The sequence below is a fragment of the Sturnira hondurensis genome, unplaced genomic scaffold (genome assembly GCF_014824575.4).
Source record: "Sturnira hondurensis isolate 20B ecotype Veracruz unplaced genomic scaffold, ASM1482457v3 Scaffold0021354, whole genome shotgun sequence".
Classification (NCBI taxonomy): domain Eukaryota; kingdom Metazoa; phylum Chordata; class Mammalia; order Chiroptera; family Phyllostomidae; genus Sturnira; species Sturnira hondurensis.
In genome coordinates this window covers 17,974,670-17,996,129 of record NW_028093985.1, presented here as the reverse complement: position 1 = coordinate 17,996,129, position 21,460 = coordinate 17,974,670, and the positions used below count along the sequence as shown (strand labels likewise).

At 35.9% G+C, this 21,460-nt stretch overlaps 1 protein-coding gene across 3 annotated transcripts in view; it reads left to right on the top strand.

Annotated features, from left to right (window-relative positions):
* Positions 1-21,460, top strand: part of ARB2A (ARB2 cotranscriptional regulator A) — a 423,315-nt gene that overhangs the window by 218,176 nt on the left and 183,679 nt on the right. For all 3 annotated transcript variants that reach the window (XM_037032445.1, XM_037032446.1, XM_037032447.1), the window contains one exon: positions 5,426-5,545. In XM_037032445.1, coding sequence (XP_036888340.1) covers positions 5,426-5,545 — 120 coding nt within the window. The remainder of the gene's footprint in view (positions 1-5,425; positions 5,546-21,460) is intronic.

The following is a 21,460-nucleotide window of genomic DNA, read 5'->3' as shown; positions in this document are numbered from 1 at the left end:
ACTTAAGTGTTGGACTCGAAAACATAAAAATCCTAGAATAAAACACAGGCAACATGATTTCGAACGTTGCTTGTAGCAATATTTTATCAGATATATCTCCCCAGGCAAGGGAGACAAAAGAAAAAATAAGCAAGTGGAACTACATCAAACTGAAATAGTTTTTGCACAGCAAAGAAAATCAACAAAATAAAAAGACAGCCCACAGAATAGGAGAACATAGTCATCAACACATCTGATAAGGGATTAATATCCAAAATTTATACAGAACGTACAAAAGTCAACACCAAAAAAACAACCCATTAAAAAATGGGCAAAGGATCCGAATACACACTTCTCCAAAGAGGACATACAGATGGTCAGTAGATATGAAAAAATTCTCAACATCACTAATCATCAGAGAAATGCAAATTAAAACTACAGTAAGATACCAGCTCACACCCGTCAGAATGGCATTCATCAATAAATCAACAAACAATAAGTGCTGCTGAGGATGTGGAGAAAGGGGAGCCCTTTCCCACTGTTGGAAGTACAGACTGGTGCAGCCACTGTAGAAAACAGGATGGAGATACCTAAAACGTACCATAACTTTGATCTTTCCTGAAGGTAATAACTCTTGTAATTGGGCAGGTTCCTTACAGGCAGGATCCCTAGAAGCCATGCCTACAAAGTTGTTGCAAGAGGTATTGGCTTCTGTGGGGTATGAGACTTTTAAGTCAGGATAACTCCCGAGGTGATTTCTGACCCCCTCGTTCCAGAGCTAGCATCCCATGGCCAAGCAGAATAACTCCTGGAAGGCTACAGGCTGCTACAGGAACTGCTGCAGGGCTCCACCAAAAAGTAGTGCCTGCTGCTGCTGTCCTGATGGCAAACCGTAGTACTGCCCTATATTTGATAGGGCTAATGGCTGTCAAGTCTGGTCCAAAATAGTCTTGTTTAGACTATTTAGTTGTGCTTATAGATGTTCCCCAAAGTGGATATTTTAGACATTTTTCAGTTGGGTCTCGCTTTTTTGAACATTTGGTTTTAAAACTTAACACTAAAGAATAATTTAATGGTCTTAGAGTCAAGCTGAAAATATTTACATAAGTACTTGGGGCACATGGATATTGAGGTTTCCTTTTCCTACTGCTGACAGGCCACTATTAAACAGATATTGTCTCCCTAGACTATGGAGGAAAAGACTCAACTATAATACTCATCTCTGAAAACAGTAGTCTTTATATGTAAACAGTGGAAAGAATTGTTGATTCTTAGCTCTCCGTTAGTCACAGATGGGTCATTTGGGCCTGGTTGACAGTTTTCCTCATATCCTATGAGTCACAAAGTTTTGCTAATTCTTCAATTGGAATGACTCAGTCCATCTCTTCCTTTCCATTCACTCTGCTGTTACCCTGCGTAGTATTTATAATCTTTATCACTTTGTTTATATGGATTATATGGATTACTGAACAATATTGGTACCTTGGAGAAGTGCTGTTGCCTTTAGATTTTGTCTTGTATGAGCTGTGTTACCCATGAGACCCTAGACTGAACTCCACAATAGACTTTTTTCTAGGGTTTACAGACTGTTAGTATGTAATCCAGATTTTTCCAGAGGCTAAGTCAGGTTCCAGGAAATAGTGAGAAGGAAAGCTGGAGAGATAGGCTTACAGGGAAAGACTAGAAGAAATTTTAGTTAGGAATCTGTTGTAAAAAGACCCAAACTAAGGTGGGATTGGAGAGGATGGGACAGGTAGGCTCTCAAGGAAGAACTGGTAACTAGAGGAAGACATTAGGGAGAGTCTCACTGAGGTCAGATCATGTGGATTTATAATAAGCCTATTGGACTTAGTATCGAATGTGATTCAGGAATAGAGAGAGGAATATTTCTCACATACAACTGCTCCTTCTGTCTTTATGTAATACCCTTGTGAAATTGCAAGCACATTAAAGACCAGGATCGTGGCTTACTTATTATCCTTATACCTCCACTTTAAGCACAGTGCCTAATGAGGACAGTAATCTAACTTCTATATGTTTTTATTCTGTCTATACATAGAAGAGTATTTAGGGCAATCACAGGTGTTTAAGATTGTTGGTTCTGCCAGCTATATGCATGTAGAAACTCTTTTGTCTGTCTTTCTGTTTTGTTTTCTTTCTTTCTTTCGCTATTGGAAATGGGTTTATTGCATTTTTTGTTTTTATTTTTATTTTTCATTTACAGTTTACTTTCAGTATTATTTTGTGTTGGTTTCTGGTATACAGTGTAGTACTTAGACAATTACATACTTTAAAAACTGTTCCCCACCCTTCCAATATTTCCAGTACCCACCTGGCACCATACGTAGTTGCCGCAATATCATTGACTACATCCCCTGTATATTTTTTTCATTGTGAGATAAAACTAGGGAAACCAGGTGTCTGAATTTTGTCTGGATTGTCCCAATTTAGACCTATCTTTTAAGTACAATTACTGATAATAATTTTCTTCACTCTCAAAAGTTTGTACAATAAATTCCATGGTCATTCTAGATATATGTACAGAAAAGTGCTAAATATGTATAAAGAGTACCCCCCAGGATGGATTTTATTTCTAAAAACTTATATTTTCTTACATATTTACACTTTGATCACTTTGAGGTGCTCTCCAGTTAATATAATACACCTATGAAGACATTGTTTCCACCTCTCAAAACAGTTTTTCAGTTTGTCTATTTTGATAACTTTTAGTACTTTGCCATTTTTTTAACCTTTTCCACATCAACAAAACATTACCCTTTGAGGATATTTTTCATCTGGGGGAACAAAAAAAGTTTCCCCTGGCAAGATTGGTTGAATAGGGAGGGTGGGTTATGGGAGTCATACCATTTTCGGTTAAAAACTGCTGAACACTTAGTGCTGGGTGGGCAGGTGCATGCATAAGTCAGCCATCATGCAATGGGCCAATGTGTTGAAAGAATCTTCAAAAAAATTCACTGAAACCAAATGCAGCCTCTCACAACAACATTACCTGGTACACTGATATAGATGGGTTTCTAGAACACTCACCTAGTGGAAGAAGCTCTCCAGAAGATAATTCTAGGATTTTGGGGGGGGGGTCACCCTCATATTAGTCAGTTTAACTATAACTGTATAAAGAATACACTGTGTAACTACCATCCTAGTCAAGAAATGAAACATTGCCAGTCACTAGAACTCTAATATCCCAATTACAACTTTTTCTTCCCTAGAGTTAACCACCCTGATTTTTATGATACCCATTTTGTACTTTGAAAACTAATGAAAACTAAATTGTTAAAGCCGAAAATGCTCTAAAATGATTTACTTTGACTCAGTGTTCTTGTATTTATTTTATATACTTTTGGTGTGGGTAGTATCATACTTGTTACTAATAGGTATCTTTGAAAGTATATTTGTATTTCAATATATGACTATAATGTTGTAGGTAATCCTCCTGAAGATAAATGTTGTCTTTTCATTATTTATTTATTACCCTGAGATTTAATTAACAAGACTCAGTTCTTGGCCTCAAGAATTTGATAATCTAATGAGTGATTACAATAAAACCATTCAGTGTGATAATGGGAGCATGCATAAGATGTTGTAAGACATTACCTAGCCTTGGGGATAATTGGAATGACATTTGATAGAAGGTGATGTCTCATTTGGGTTCAAAAAACAAGTAGGAATTGTGTAGGTGAAGGTGGTGGATGAAGTGAGGGCACAGCACAAGAGTCACTTTTGAAATGAAGAGTCCAGAGACAAGAAAAGTATGGCACAGTTAGGTTACTGCAAGTTGTTCCCTGCAATTGGAATGCAGAAAGTGTTCTCTGTTGTCTCTCATGGTGGAAAAAAAAGGTATCTTTTGGGTCATCATGTTTTAGGGGCAGTATAGTTCAAGGCAGAAGCCTTAATGTCATGCATACTGAGTTCAAACTTGATCCTAAGTGCAATGTAGAAACTTTGAAGGGCTCTAAGCAGAAGGTGAATAATGTGGCAACATGATTATATTTGCATTTTTGAATGGTAGTTCTCACTGCAAAATCAGAGAGAAAGAGAGCATTTAAATGGGCAACCCCTGAAGCAGGGAAAGTGGGCTGGAGACTGTTGCCATCATTGACGTATAAAATGATGGTGGCATGAGCTAAGCCTGAGGAAATGAGAGTGGCAAGAAAAGTGAATGGATTTAAGAGACAGCTGAGGACAGAATCAATAGCATTTTAATGATTGATTATATAGAGAGTTTGAGGGAGAGAGACATAAAATATGGTGCTCAGGTTTCAGCTCGAGGTGGGGAGCACAGACAGTGACACAGATTTGGAGAGGAAGTTTTTAGCACGGTGCTGCATTGGTTGATTTGGAAGTATCTGTGGGATATCCAGAGGACATGACCTTGGGCCTGGAGCTCTGGAGAGAAATTTAAGGCAAAGATAGACATTAGGAAACAACAGCTTTTAGGTGCCAAGTGAACTATTCATATGGACCTTTAAATGATAATGTATAATTTCTGAGGTGAAAAATACAAATAAATTGTGTTTGTTGTCTAATACCATAACATTCTTAGGCAATTAAACTTTTGGTGTTAACGCTTCCAAGAAATAGTTGCACAAAATATTTTCATTATGTGTGTTAGTTATTAGCATTTGTTTTCTGATTGGTATTATTTCACTCTTTGGATTGTCTTTCTTTTTCATATTATCCAGGTTTTACCATAATATGTGTCAGCTATAGAAATAAACACAATGATTTACAGTTATTATAGAACTTTTAGAATTAAAGCAACATTCATACATTTATTAAGCAACATGCATACATTTATTAAGCTTTTAGAATTAAAGCAACATACATACATTTAGGAGAAATGTTAAAGGCCTTGGGTTTATCTGCTTAGATATCTCTTGGTTCTAGAAATAAAATTTGTATGAAAAGTCTTTTTTTAAAGTATATTTTTAGATAGTATAAATAGAAATATTTGTTGCTCACTTCTGCTTATTTTCATCTCTAGAGATACTTGAAATTTTATAATTTAAATAATTTAGATTTACGCATAACATAAATATTTTCAGACATACATAGAATTATATCGGAATTTTTTATCATTACAGTTTTATCATAAGACCACTATAATTTTCCATTATGTAACTAATATCCTTAGATATATTTTAATATCTCAGATATACCCAGAATGTAATTTGCCCTCAAAGATGTGCTTATTTAAAATATTTTGTTTCAGAAAATTATAGTAGCAGTTAAATTTAGCAATATTTTAATAATAGTATAATATGAATTTATTCTCTAATTTGAATAATTAATGTAGTTTTTGTTTACTATTTTGAATAAGCTATAATCATCTTATTTTTATGCTACATAAACAAGTACATAATTTAATTTTTGATCATTATGATAATTTGATACAGTGTATAATATATATTTGTTTTATTTATAGGAAAATGGTTCTCCTGAAGAACATGCAGTCTATGTGTGGGACCATTTCATAGCCCAGTCTGCAGCTGAGAATGTATTTTTTGTTGCTCATAGCTATGGAGGGCTTGCTTTTGTTGAACTGGTAAGTACACATTTGATTCTGTTTTTGATGTCCAAACTCCTTTTGGGTTTATCCCCTCCACTCCCTTTACGTTGGTATCATTACTTTAAATCCCTTTATAGTGGATGAAAATAATGTATTTGGAGTAAATAATTTTATGACATTTAAAAATAATATATTATTTTTTTATTTTGTCAGAGCTTATAAATGCTAACCAGAAAGCTTTTTGCCTTTTCCTTATTTAATTATTACTTTTAAATTTCTACATTATAGCTCGAACTTTTATACATTTTATGATATTTATGTTTTCTGTTTTATTATATACTATTGAAGCATATATTATCTGTAAAGTGTTAAGAAATTTTAAGAGACCCTTTGAATATTTGGGAATATTTTGATAATCTTTACCTGACTTCTCTCTACAAATTAGCCCTTGGTCAGAATCTACATATTAAAATCTACAGAATCAGAAAGCTTCTGTTAATCTGCTTCTGAGTGGTACTCATTGCTTCGCTATAAACATCTTTACATTTCAAAATAATCTGATTTTTGAAGTTAAGATTATATGTACGTGATATAAAAAATTATCAAGATTTCTGAATATTGCCCTGGCTGGCATAGCTCAGTGGATTGAGCGCGGGCCCGTGAACCACACGATCCAGGTTCGATTCCCGGTCAGGGCACATGCCTGGGTTGCAGGCCAGTTCCCAGTAGGGGACTCATGAGAGGCAACCATACATTGATACTTCGCTCCTTCTCTCCTTCCCTTCCCCTCTAAAGATAAATAAATAAAAATATTTAAAAAAAGATTTCTGAATATTGTCTATGTAATCTACAATGATACAAATGCCAGTGTGAATGTTGAAGGAGGTATAATCAGCACTAAAAATACACTGATGAAGAACTTGTGCCTTCATGCCCATGACCCCTTATGTCACAGGAAGGTACTTGTGCTCTAATAAAATGATTAATTTGATTAAGAGTATATTCATAATTTTTAAATCTAATAGCCTCAAGTGGGCATTAAAGCAGGCACAGCTTTGGTTGTCTAATTTTTACATCTCTAAAGTTTCCTACATATTTCTCCTTTCATGGAAATTAAATATATCCCCATGGCCTTTTCAGCCTCCCCACACTTTGTTGCTTACCCACTTAATTTAGATATAAAACTGGTGGCGACATCTGAGAATAATTTTGCTGACCTAAATTTACAAATGCTTATAATCTCTTAAGATTAGGAAGTAAATTAAAATTATTTATTTCTTAAATTTATTTTCCTTTTTAGAAACAATTTCTAAGTACTTTTAACTCTGCTGAATTTATTTTAATATATAATGGATATCTTAAGATAGCTAACAAACTAGTATAATGTACTTTTTAAAATGTAAGTTTTGTGTTTTAAATTGTTCTCTTAACTCTACAGCTACTACACACACAGCTTTCATTTATGTAGCTTGCATTTTCTTTGTACACTATAATATTACTCAAAACATGAAATTTCACTGACATTTAGAGTAATAACTTAAAATATGTTTCAAAGACTCATCAAATTTAAGTTTATAAAAATCTCTTGTACATCAAACTTGGAATTTAAGCAAATTTTAGACAGTTTTTAAAATGAAGTTAAGATGCCGGAGTAATAGATGACCGGTGTGTTGGTCCTGTTTTGCCTGTCCTTCTTGTCACACACTGGTGGATATTTCTCCACTTTTGTTCCACTTTAATATAAAGCACACAGATGTTTCAGAACAAGACTTGACTTCTGACCTTGAGGCTATTAGGGTCAGGGTCCTCAGGGCCTGTGAAATTATCACAAGCTGAGCTAAAGTTTTTCTCCATCACAGGAAGTAACCAGTAAGTAAGAAGTTAAAAAGGAGCTTTGTCAGAGAGACAAGATGGTCTCAGTAAGGGTCAGCTTCTGTAGTCTGCTGTCGCTGCAGGAGGTGCATGCATGGGAGGAGGAGTATAATGTAACCACTGGCACATCACGTATCTGTCAGGCAGCGCCAGGCCTGAGAAGTCTATTTAATGCAGTATACCTTGTTTGGGCTTTAAAATATTAATGGCAATTATCTCAACTTCATATATGTGCTACTTTTTGTGAAGTGACTTGGGTGGGGTTATGTGGTGGGGTTACAGATGGTGGCAACTAAAGAAAATGTGATCCCTGACCTAATTACATGGATTCCTCCAAATAAATATTATTGTACACTGATGAGTTTACATAAAGTTTTGATGAAGCATGGTAATATATATAAGACCATTTGTTTCTACTGAATTTCAAAAGAGTTTTTAAAAGGTAGCATTGATAAAGAACAACAAGAAAAAATTAAAATATTTTTAAACCTTTTGCTTTTACCTAAAGTTGAATAATATTCTTATCAATTCTCCCCAATATTCTTAGGAGATGAGTCATAATGTTTAAAATGTTGAAGAATTCTCATTCCCTCAGGATTTTCCAGCATAAGTATAATACCTGAAAATGTTTTACATGGATTTAAAATTTTAATATTAACTTTATAAGAAAGTAAATTGTGAGCATCTTAAACTATGGTTTATGTTTTTGTCTCAATAATACATTATACATATCACATATTTAATCCTCTGGATTTCAGTAAAGTTAAACATAAATGTCATAAAAATCTACTCCTGATTAAAAACTTTCTGTCTTCCCTCCCATACATACATCTTACGGAACAACAGTCTTAATTTATAACATCATGTTTGAATGTTTGGAGATTGTTTTCCTACCAGTCTCATACAAGTTTACATTCTTTGATTTTTTAGCTCATGAATTTTAAGAAAATGTATTTTAAATGTAAACTATGTGGATAGTACAGTTCCAGTAATATATGCAATTACCTGTAGTGATTATTGTTTAAAAAACAGGTACCAATCAGGACCTGTTTTAAAATGTACCCTGCCATTTACTAAATTTAAATTGTTTATAATTATAGTTTAAAATTAAATGTGGTGCTAATAGATTTCTGAAAATAAATTACTTCTAAACTTAGAGCACAAAATAGTTGCAGAGCTTTCATATTTTTCTAATTATTATTTAAAAAACTGATAACATCATTTATGATTTTTTTCTACCTTAAAGTATTAAATTTCCCCTAAAGAATTCATTATATGTAAGAGATTTATTTTCAAAACAATGTTCATTTTATGGTAGTAAATTTTGGAATTTGATCAGGTCTAATTTTTTTTCAGACAGTGTACAGTTCACTATAATTATGAAAAAAGTGATACTAAAAATATGCCTTTCCCTCCTTTTATTCTTGTTATATGGTAATAGCTCGTTTCCAATTCTCTAAATTCTCTGTGATCCTAGTAAAGATAACTCTGAGGTGATATGATAACTCTGGTAGCAATTCCAATATTCAGCCATTAGAGGCAAAAGGGAAGAACTACTTATTTTATGAATTGATAGTCAGTTTTTAAAAGTAACCTATCTACCCAGTGGTATCTGTATTTAAAATAGTGCCAATATGAAGATAACACCAGTATGTAAAGTTACTGTTCCAAAGCCTTACATATCTGTGTTAGAAGTTGTTTTATACACTGATGGAATCAGTAGTCATAACCTGAATGCATTTACCAAATTCATTCAGAAAGACATCTACAAATAATGCAGCTTAGTTTTTTTTTGTAGTAGTTGTTAAAGTTTGATCTCATTTGTTGGAAATTAACTGTCATTAAAAAACAAGGCAGTTTTAAGCTTTTCCATCATCTCTTTCACCAGCCACTTTGATGAAGTGATTCCATTGCTCCCATTGTTGGTCATTTCAGAGTGCTTCGCTCTTGTCTTCCTAGGTGATAGTTTGACAAAATCAAGCAGCCTTAACATTTTCTTTTCATTGGAAATGAGTTAGCTTTCCTTCTTAATGACCAGCTCTCCTTACCTGCCCTGTTTGCAGTGCTCAATAAATCAATTTGCTTTCACATATCTTTCCTTAGTCAAAGTGTTGATATTTTTTTACAAAACACATTAAACAATTATAATAAATATATTTTTAGTTTACTGAATTATCTCAGCTGATATAAAATTTGTATTTTTCTAATTGATTTTATGTTTTTTTTATTATTAGTGGTACATAAAGAACCACCATTAAAAACATCATTTAGAAATGTGTGAAAACTGTTCCTTTTGAAAGTGTATGTCTACCCACTTTTGATTTGGGTTTCTCCATGCTTGTCAGCACTTGATTGGCACCTCACTTGCATGTGAATTAAGGAATGAAGGGAACTCTGTTTTCCTTCCATTGTTCATGCTGGGCTCCCCAGCCTCCAGGCAGCCTAAGCTGACCTTCAGCAGCTGATAGAGGACTAGTTGTTGGACGTAACTCTGTGAGCACACTCAACCTCAGTCTACTCCGAGATGATCTTTTAAAATTGCCTAGAGCAATATTTGGATTTATCCTGAAGAGAAAATGGAATGGGACTGCAGGTATTAGTTTTTACCTTTAGTGACCTCAGCTAACTGTGACCTTAAAGAAGCATTATTTACAACTTGTCTACAAAGAACAAAATAAATTGGGTGTTGGTAGGATATCTGCGTACTGAAAGCAATGGGAATATCTAAAAGGTGGGCCTTTGGGAATCTAGAATCCAGAAGGGGAGGATAAGCCGAAGAAAAACTGAGCCATAATAAAATCAAACAAAATGCTTCTTACAGACCTTCTTTCAAATGTAGGTAATTCACTAAAAATAGGTGCCATTTGCAATATAACTTGAATTTTGAGTTGGCTGCCTACATGGTACAAATAGCATGTTAATGTATGGAATGATTACAACTTGTATGGAATGCTATCTTAATTCTCTGGTTTTATATGAAAATAATTTAGTTTCTCTAACTGTTCTGTATGGTCCTTTAATAGGAACCAGAAGTTGTATTATTTTTGCTCCCTCTATTTAGTTTTATTCCTGCCTTGCATAAAGTGTATATACCGTCTTTTTATCTATTGTTGCCAACACTAATTTCAGGAGTTACTGCAGGAGCCCAAGTAAGATCCAGTGAAGGGTTTTACCAACATAGAAGTAATGAGAGTGGTAAGGAAGGAGCACACATTAGAGATGTTAAGGAGACAGATTCTCATTGGTTAGTAACAACAGACCTGGAAAGCTTAATGAGGAAAAGGAGAGTATAGTGTATCCTTCCCCCATACACACCCACAGAAGCATATCAAAGTGGATATGAAGGGAATCCAAGCAGGACAGATGAAGAATAATGAACAATAATTAGGCAAATATGTAGGTACTGGGTGGAATGTTTTCACATACTGGATATTTAATAATTGTGGCGAACAGAATAAATTAGAAATCAAATCAGAGTATTTGATCAAAAAGAGTTCCATATACAAATGTGATTTGTTTAGCTCCACAGGAGTTACTTAAATACTGAGGTTTGGTTGTTTTAAACTTTTATTTGAATATTTTTTAATATGTATTAGCAGGTTCCACTTTAACAGAATGATTCAATTTGTTAGTGTTTATGTTAACATCTCTTTTTTTGTTCTACATCTAACCAGCCAACACCTTTTGTCAGGTTTTTCTTCTGAAATCTTTTCTTTCTGTGACTTTAAGACCCCCATGAATAATCTGACTATCTCTTTCCAACTGTATGTTTTCCAAAAAATCTTTCAGTTCAAGTCTAATTCTCTCACTGCCATTGTTCCATCTCACTACACCTCTACCGCTTACCTCAAATCTAGTGTAGTATAAGAACAAGAAATTTAGAAGAAGATGACCTGATTTGAATCCTAGCTCTAATACCTACAAATTATAAGTTGGGTCAGATTCCTTATATTTGTCCTCCTCTGTCAGTACCCTTAGCAAAGTTTGAGCATTAAATTAGAAAATTCTTGGTTACTAGGAATTAAATCAAACTTAGTTGAATGTGAGTCTAAGTGCCTACAGGTTATGCTCATTCTCATTTTTGCTAATGCCATTTCTCCCTCCCAGGTGAATTTCCATACTAAATTTTTCAGAAAGTATTCCCAATTAACTCCCCCTTTTTTTCTGTAGTGTTTATAAGTTTCACAATTTAAAACTTAAGTGCAGCCCTGGCTGGTGTAGCTAGGTGGATTGAGCGCGGGCCTATGAACTACATATTTGTGGTTCGATTCCCAGTCAGGGCACATGCCTGGGTTGCAGGCCAGGTCCCAGCAGGGGACTCACAAGAGGCAACCATACACTGATATTTCTCTCCCTCTCTCCTTCCCTTCCCTTCTAAAGATAAATAAATAAAAAATCTTAAAAAATAAAAAAATACATAAAAAATTTAGTACATACCAATTTACTTTTCTTAAAACTTATCATTTATCTCTAAATATTCTTGCCCAAATTATCTGGAAACAACTCAAAGACAAAAAGTGTGATATTGCTCTTATTCTCCCCACCTCAGATTGGGAACAGTATATACTACAGCAACACAAACAGTCTTAATATCTATATAGTTAACTTACCAATATACAGAGTAAGCATTAGCAATAGCTTTGACTAATTAAATTGATAAAATCCTCCTACCCTCCATGTGAACTTGATGAATTTAGGAATTCTGCCTAATCAATTCTGTCATATTAGACAATATTACCCTTTTTGTTTCTGATGTTACTCTTGGATCGTCTCCTCTCTGCTGGTATCCCTAGCTGTAAGGCTGACGGACAAGACTGCTTCTCTGTGACTTCTCAGTTAAAGAGGAAAATTACTAAACTAAGTTATATTTGCATCCATAATGGTATATGGCAATGTGAGGAATAAGTCTAGGAAAGTTTCCACTTCATCTCCAGTCATGAGATTAACATTATTTTTCATTTATAATGAGCTTACTTTTGCTTGTTTCTTCTTTTTTATTTACTTTTTTTTTTTACTGTTGTTCAGTTACAGTTGTTCCGGTTTTTTTCCCCATTGCTCTCCCCAGCCCCATCTAACCCCTGCTCCTAAAGACAGTCCCCACCCCATTGTCCTTGGCCACAGGTCCTTTGTACATGTTCCTTGACTTGACCCTTCTCCTTCTTTCCCCCATTATCCATTTTTTAACTTTTTAAAAAATTTTGAGATAAAATTTATATATATTTATTGAGATATAATTGAGATTTATTGAGCTTCATTGAGATACAATGACAAACCGTGCAATTTATCTTTTAAAGATTACAATTCAATGGTTTGTAGTATATTTACAGAAATGTGCAACTGTCAACACTATTTACTTATAGAACATTTTTATCACCCCAAAAGAGACTCTATATTCAAATTCTTTGTCCATTTTTAAATTGTGTTATAGTTTTACTGTTGAGTTTTAAGACTCGACAGTAATTACATGTTCTGGATACAAGTCCCTGATCAGATATATTGTTTGCAAATATTTTCTCCCATTCTCTGAGTTACCTTTTTATTTCTTGACAATGTTCTTTGAAGTACAGAAGGTCTTTTTAAAATTTTGATGAAGTCCAATTTATATAGTTTTTGTCACTTGAGTTAATTTTTATACATTGTATGAAGTTGGGATCCAGCTTAATTCTTAAATGATTTGTCTCAGCACCATTTGTTGAAAAGACTATTCTTTTCCATTTGTCTTAGTACCCCTGGCTGTGTATATAAAGGCTTGCTCTAGACTCTCAATTCTCCTTCAATGATGTACATACTTGTCCTTGTCTAATACCACACCAGCTTTTGGCTTTGCAGCAAGTTTTGAAACCAGGAGGTATGGATCTTCCAAGTGTGTTCTCTATGAAGATTTTTGGCTGTTCTCAGTACATTTCCATATGAGTTTCAGGATCAGCTTGTTAATTTCTACCAAAAAAAGGAGCTGGAATTTTTATTAGAATTAAATCTGTAGATCAATTTGGAAAGTATTGATATTTTTTAATTTAATTTAAATTGTTGTTCTGCCTTTTACCCCCATCCCAGCCCTCCCCATCTCCCTCCATTTCCACTCCCTCCTTGTTTTTGTCCATGTGTCCCTTATACTTGTTCCTTGCAAACCCTTCCTCTTTTCCCCTGATATCTTAATAATATTAAGTCATTTAACCCATGAACATGGGCTAAATTTTTCCCACTTATTTATATCTTTCAAAATGTCTTATTGTTTTCAGTGTACAACTCTCACACTTATTTTGTTAAGTTATTCCTATTTTGTTGTTTTTGATTATATTCTAAATGAAATTGTTCTTTTAATTTTATTTTCAGATTGTTCATTGCTAGTATATAGAAATAAGATTAATTTTTGTATATTGGTCTTGTATTCCGCAGACTTGCTAAACTCATTTATTAGTTCTAATAGGTTTTTTTAAATGAATTCTTTAGCATTTTCTATGTTCAAGATTATATAATCTGTGACTAAAGATAGTTTTCCTTTCCAGTCTAGATGCCTTTTGGGGGTAGGGGTTTCTATTTGCCTTCTCCAGTGCTGTGATAGACAGAAATGGAGCGGACATCTTTTTGTTCCAGATCTTGAGGGAAAAACATTCATTGTTTCACGATTATGTATGATATTACTTTTGATTATTTCCATCTTCAATAGATCATTTCCACTATGGACCTAATGTGCTCCTTAATGTTTATATGCCTCAGTCACATCAAGATCAGGTTGTTCAGAAGGCTAAAATGGAGAAAAAATTTCACTAAACTTTTATAAGAATCTTTTCTGTAGAGTCAAGGATCTGTAGTATTCCATTAGAATTACCTTTGCAGGAGACTTTTTTAATATCCACATAGATGAGCTGAATCCAGGACTTATGTATCTCTGAAGCTGAGAGACTGAGTACTCTATCACAAATACTTCTCACCCTGGCTGGTGTGGCTCAGTGGATTGAATGCTAGCCTGTGAACAAAAGGGTCACCTGTTCAATTCCCAGTCAGGGCACATGCCTGGGTTGCAGGCCAGTTCTACAGTAGAGGGCATGTGAGAGGCAACCACATACCGATGTTTGTTTCCTACTCTTTCTCCTACCCTTCCCCTCTCTAAAAATAAATAAATAAAACATAATTAAAATATAATTTTTTCCATTGGTTTTATCAAAGATCTTAATGAAAGATTTTAATTTTATTGCATATGTGAGAGCATGATCACTATTGTAAGACTTTTTTAAGAAAGACTGCAGAAAAACACATTTCAACTAACGATGTTTGTTTCTTGTTTTTGTAGCCTTGTGATGATCACTCAATATAAGCATTCCCCTAAATAAAATATGCAACCCCAGTGACACTTCTGATTTGACATCACAATTGAAAAGAGCTCTTAGAGGACAAAAAATTTTGAAATCAAAACTTTTCAACCTCTATTTTAGAAGTTAGACCTCAATCTTTATTATGTAATTTACTCAACACGAGAGCCAGGTAGATTCAGACTCAAAGCACACCAGATCCATGTTGGAGTAAAGCTCAAGCCATATCTGGGCAAAGGTCTTATAACTGAAGTTCAGGATCGGTTCAGGAAGAACTAGTTTAGCTGGAGAGATTGGCTTTGGAGGGAGTGGAGGTGGACCATCACTAAGTAGTATCTATGAACAATAGTTAGCTCCAGTTTGAAGAAAGGTGCAATCCAGTTACAGGGAACAGGAAAGCATGGCATTGGGTGATAACTGAGCAAATAGAATGTAGTCATTGGTTATAAGAGTACCTTTTCTCCCAGACCAAGCCCAGCTTACTGCCTTACAGGGAAGGAAGGGGGAAAAAAAAAGATTCAATACTTGGGAAAGAATAAACAAAGCAACTTTAAGGCTTCAACGATTGTCTGGGGGGCTAGCAATGGAATCTTTCCAGAGAAAGGGATTATAGCAGTAAGCCAAAAAAAAAAAAATCAGGACTATGAAGTGATGGATCAAGATAGAAGTCCAATTCATGTGGTTCAGGTCAAATGAGATAGAGTAAAATACTGTACTCTAAGGTCATTTAGATACCCAGGGTTTCTCCTTGATATACTGGTTTTCAGGTTTCTGGGGCAATAAAGGAGATGGGGTGGGAATAGCTATTATTTTTCCTGCTCTTGTGGCTCTGAGATGATCACACAATGGGTCTAAAACTTTCCTTGAGCCCAAAGAAACAAGATGATACTCTACTAAGCCACTGTGATACGAACTTTCAGAATGGGGAACTTTTAATCCCTACATGCATGTCAATTCTTTCTCACCTCACATTGTTCGTTATAGGTTTTCAATACTTTTTCATTGAATGAATTTAGATCACTGTAAAGCTACCTGGACAACATAAGTTTGATTTAACCTGTAGAAATTATTTTGGAGTTAAGATTAAATATTATGTTTTCAAAATAAGAAATGGTTTAGAAAACTATTAAAGATATTCATTAATTTATTCAGTTGGACATCCCACTCTGTACAAATACTGGGGAAACAGGTTAAACCCCTGGCCTCCAGACTGTTATACATAGAAAGCATAGTAATATACAACAGTAAGGCAGTTGTGACGTGGGGTGGTAGTCCAGAGGTCATGTTACCATCCCAATATAAAGATCCATAATGGTAAATTTGTCTAAGTTCAGTATTAGTGAGAATGTTTCTGGTGATAAACTGCTAATGGTCTTTTTTTAAAACATAACAACAATCATGCATTTTTACCTTCTCCCGTAAACCCAGAGCTGTGGTCAGTTTTCAGTTTCATTAATTATTCCCAGCCTTATCTCTTATTTAGTGTCTTTTTATAAATTTATTTATGTAATTGTTCAAGTACAGTTTTCTGTCTTAATTCATTTTTCTTTTGCTTTAAGACATTTAGAAATTTTTTCTTAATTGACAGAGAATAAGTAACTAAACCATTACTTTCCCTGGTTCCTACTGTGCTTCCTAGACAAGCTGAATAAATAATAAGTATATACACAATAAATACTTTTCTTTTATCCTCACTTGACCACATTCTCATTGATTATTTTAGAGACAGGAGGTGGGGAGAGGAAGAGAAACATTGACATGAGAGTGAAACACTAATCAGTTGCCTCTCTCTCCTGTTTGCCCCAACTGGAGACCAAACCTGCAACCGAGGCATGTGCTATGACCAGGAATCAAAACCACAACCGTTCATTTTACAGTACGTTGTTCCAACTGAGCCACACCAGCCAAGGCCACAGTAAATACTTTTTTGATCCTAGATAACTGACATAAATAAGTCATCAGAAGCAGATCTCAGATGGTTCTGTGTTGGTTCAGAATGAAGAAAGAGGAGTCTGGGAATTCATATAGAGCCACAGGATAGAATAAAACGAGATAGAACAGAGAATAAAGTGGATATTTAAGATGGAAAACAGGAATATTTAGAGTCAGTGTACTTGGGTGTATAGGAAGTATGGTTCATAACCCTGAAACTTTAGGTACTTGGAAGGACCATTAATGTAAATTGATCAGTGAATGTAGAAAATCAACTAAGAAAATATTGAAATCTCTTAATTAAAGGGAGTAGACAGGACTCCGCCAAGATGGAGGCATAGGTGGAAACACTGTACCTTCTCCCACAACCAAGTTTGAACACAACTAGGGTTTGGAGAACAAAGACACAGCCAAAGAACAGAAGATTGAATTATAGGGAAGTCCCACAACAACTAACCCTTCAACCGGACTGTAAGAGGGGCGGAGCCAGCAGCGGAGCAGGGTCAGGCAGGACAGATCCCCCAACCTAGGTGCACAAGTGACCCGGACCCAGTCAGGGTGTGGGGCAGACTGATCGCTGTCACACATTCATGCACAGTGAGACGGACCACGTAGGCCCCAGGGGGTAAGGGCTGACGGTGGTGGCACACTTGCATGCAGTGAGACAAAACGCGTGGGCCCAGTGATGGTGGCAGCTGCAGCACCGGTGGGGGCCCCAGTGGGAGGGAGCAGACGGGCCGCCATTGCTCCTCTTTGACCCCGCCCACACACACAGCGTCACAACCCAGCGACTGAGTTGCCCTGCTCTGGTGAACACCTAGGGCTCCGATCCTGCTACGTTTTAACAGGCACGAACAGCCCAAAAGATGGCCCAAGAAGAACTCAAAGTCCCAGAGCCGATAACTCTAAGCCACCAAGAGATTGCCAGCCTCTCAGATGCACAGTTCAAGACACTGTTTCTCAGGATGCTCACAGAACTGGTTGATTATAGTCACAAATTAGAGGAACATATGAAGGCTAAACTAATTGAAATGAAGGGAGATGCACAGGAAACCAATAGTGATGGAAAGGAAACTGGGACTCAAATCAATGGAATGGACCAGAAGGAAGAACAAAACATCCCACCAGAAAGGAATGAAGAAATGAGAATTCAAAAAAATGAGGAGAGGCTTAGGAACCTCCAGGACATCTTTAAACGTTCCAACATCCGGATTATAGGGGTACCAGAAGGGGGAAAGAAACAGCCACGAGTGGAAAACTTATTTGAACAAATAATAAAGGAGAACTTCCCCAGTCTGGCAAAGGAAATAGACTTCCAGGAAATCCAGGAAGCTCAGAGAGTCCCAAAGAAGTTGGACCCAAGAAGGAACACACCAAGGCACATCATAATTACATTAGCCAAGACTAAAATGAAGGAGAGAATCCTAGAAGCAGCAAGGGATAAGGGGACAGTCACCTACAAAGGAGTACCCATCAGACTGTCAGCGGATTTCTCAAAAGAGACCTTACAGGCAAGAAGGGGCTGGAAAGAAGTATTCCAAGTCATGAAATCCAAAGACCTACAGCCAAGATTGCTTTATCCAGCAAAACTTTCATTTAGAATGGAAGGACAGATAAAGTGCTTCTCAGATAAGGTCAAGTTCAAGGAGTTCATCATCACCAAGCCCTTATTATATGAAATGCTAAAGGGACTTATATAAGAAAAAGAAGATGAAAAATATGAACAGTGAAAGGACAGCAAACACACAGTTATTAACAACCACACCTAAAAGAAAAGCAAACCAAGAGGACAGCTAGATCAGGAGTGGAACCATAGAGATGAAGAACACATGGAGGGTTAGCAATATGGGAGTGGGAGGAGGAGAAGGGGGGAGAAGGTACATAAAATAGCATAGACAGTAGGTAGAAAATAGATGGGGGGGAGGGCAAGAATAGTGGGGGAAATATAGAATCTAAAGAACTTGAGACATGTGGTTATAAACTACAGGGGGGAGAATGGTGGGGGAGGGAGTGTGTGGGTGGAGGGGAATGAAGAGAGGGGAATAGAACAACTGTAATGGTATAATCAATAAAATATATTTTAAAAAATAAAATAAAAGGAGTAGACAAACTTAACCCAAACCCCAAACTTAATTATGTTTTCTGTGATTACACTGAATAAATTAAATATCATATTCTCTAGAAATTTGTTTGCCTATTTAATTATTTATTAGTGTATTCAGATTTCGTCTTAGTTTTCCTTAACCTTATTTGAATTTTTCTCATAACAAAGTTTACTACAGAGATCAAAATATAATAAAAATTGCTATATAATATTTTGGTGACAAATGATTAAAAAGTATTCTAATTTCTAATATACCTTGTTAATGTCTCAATGGTCATGAATCTTGATATCTAACATTTTATCTCCAAATTTCTGTACTACATTAGTCAGGCATCTGGTTTAAAAAAATTTTTTGACATTTGTCTTTCTAAAGGAGAGACACTGGGTAGAAAAATAAAGCACACTCAACTTTCTACTACAGTAAAAATTCTCTATATTACCTACTTTTCAGTTATAAGGCACCTAGCATTGCTTCATAAATGTTGGTTTTCTAATAGTTTCTAATAGTCTGTCTGCTAACAACAAAGAAACCTTGATTTTTTTTTCTGGGAACTGTGCCCTGTAAATTGTTCTAAAATGAAATCACTAACCTCTGTATTGCCTCTGTTGTATTACCGTTCAATTTACCTCAGAGAAAAGTTTCTATTTTACAATACCATTAATAGTGTAATAATAGTTTATTTTATTTTATTCATTCTAATTTGTCAGTTTTTTAAATATACTTTATTAATTATGCTATTACAGTTGTCCCAGTTTTTACCCTTTGCCACCTTTCACCTGGTACCCCCCTTCTCTCCAGTAATCTCCCACCCTTAGTTCATGCCCATGGGTTGTGCGTATAAGTTTTTTGGCTTTTCCATTTCACATACTATTCTCAACATCCCCTTGTCTATTTTGTACATACCAATTTGTACTTCTTAATCCCTACACTTTTACCCCCATTCTTCCCTTTCCCCCTTCCAGCTGTTAACCCTCCCAATGATCTCCATATCAATGAATTGGTTCCTGTTCTGGTTGTTTGCTTAGTCTGTTTTTTTATATTCAATTATTGATAGTTGTGGATTTGTTGTCCTTTAAAGGTTCATACTTTTGACCTTCATTTTAGAAATAAGTCCCTTTAACATTTCATGTAATAATTGCTTGGTGATGATGAACTCTTTTAGCTTTACTTTGTCTGGGGAGTACTTTATCTGCCCTTCCATTCTAAATGATAGCTTTGCTGGATAGAGTAGTCTGGGTTGTAGGTCCTTGCTTTTCATCACTTCAAATACTTCTTGCCAGTCCCTTCTCACCTGAAAAGTTTCTTTTGAGAAATCAGCTGACAGTCTTATGGGAACTCCTTTGTAGGTAACTGTGTGCTTTTCTCTTGCAGCTTTGAAGATTTTCTCTTTATCTTTAACCTTTGGCATTTTAATTACAATGTGTCCTGGTGTGCTCCTCTTTGGGTCCAAGGGACTCTGTGCTTCTGGACTTGTATGTCTTTCCTTCACCAAATTAGGGAAATTTTCTTTTACTATTTTTTCAAATAAGTTTTCAATTTCTTGCTCTTCCTCTTCTCCTTCTGGCACCCCCATGATTTGGATGTCGGTACATTTAAAGTTATCCCAGAGGTTTCTAAGCCTATCCCCACTTTTAAAAATTCTGTTTTCTTCTTGCTGTTCTGATTGAATGCTTTTTCTTCCTTATGGTCCAGATTGTTGGTTTGTTGCTTGGCTCATCTTCTCTACTTTTGATTCCCTGCAGATTTTTTCTTTATTTCACTTAGTGTAACCTACATTTCTTCCCTTATGTTGTTGCTGTAATCAGTGAGTTCTTAGAGCATCCTGATCACCAGTGTTTTGAACTCTGCATTTGATAGGTTGGTTATCTCTGTTTCGTTTACTACTTTTTCTGGAGTTTTGTTCTGTTCTTTCATTTGGGCCACATTTCTTTGTCTCCTCAATTTGCCAGCCTCCATGTGTTGTTTTTTCTTTTCTTCTATGTATTAGGTAGAGCTGCTTTGACTCCCTGTATAAGGCACATGTAAATTGTGCCAGGTGGAGCTTTAGGTAATCACCAGTGTGGTGAAACCCTCCTCACTGCTTTGTGGCTCTGTGTAGGGGGAGGAGTCAGTGAGGGGATAATGCTGCTGCCTAGCTTCTGTAGGTTTGCCTGGCATTTGCCCCATTTCCAGTTGCTTCACCCAGTTCCCATTTGCAATTGGCACCCTTCCAGCTGTTGCCCTGACGGTAACTCCAAGAATGGGTGGGTTTGTGTGCTTTCTAAGTCCTGAAGGCCTGTTAAGCAAACTCTTCTGAAAATCCCGCAGTTTCTTCTGTTGCCTCAACCCCAACTGGTTTTTACAGCCAGAAGTTATGGGAATTTATCTTCCCTGAACTGGAACCCTGGACTGTGTGGTCTAGCTTGGGGTTGGGATTACTCACTGGCCCCCAAGGTATCCCTCCCAATTTTTATCCACCACATGTGAACGTGGGAGCATCCATTCTGCAGCCGCTGCCACTGCCTGTCAGTGTTACACAGCATCTTTGCACCTCTCCATCCATCTCCTCGACTCCACCCTTCCTACCCAGCTGGATGAAAGTGGCGTCTTTAAACCCTTGGTTGTTGGACTGTCATATAGCTCGATTTTCTGACAGTTCTAGTTGCTATTTTTTTTTTTTTGAGAAAAGGTTGTCATTCTCTCTGTAGTTGCATGAGAAGGTGAAGCCTGTCTACCCTTGCCTCCATCTTGAC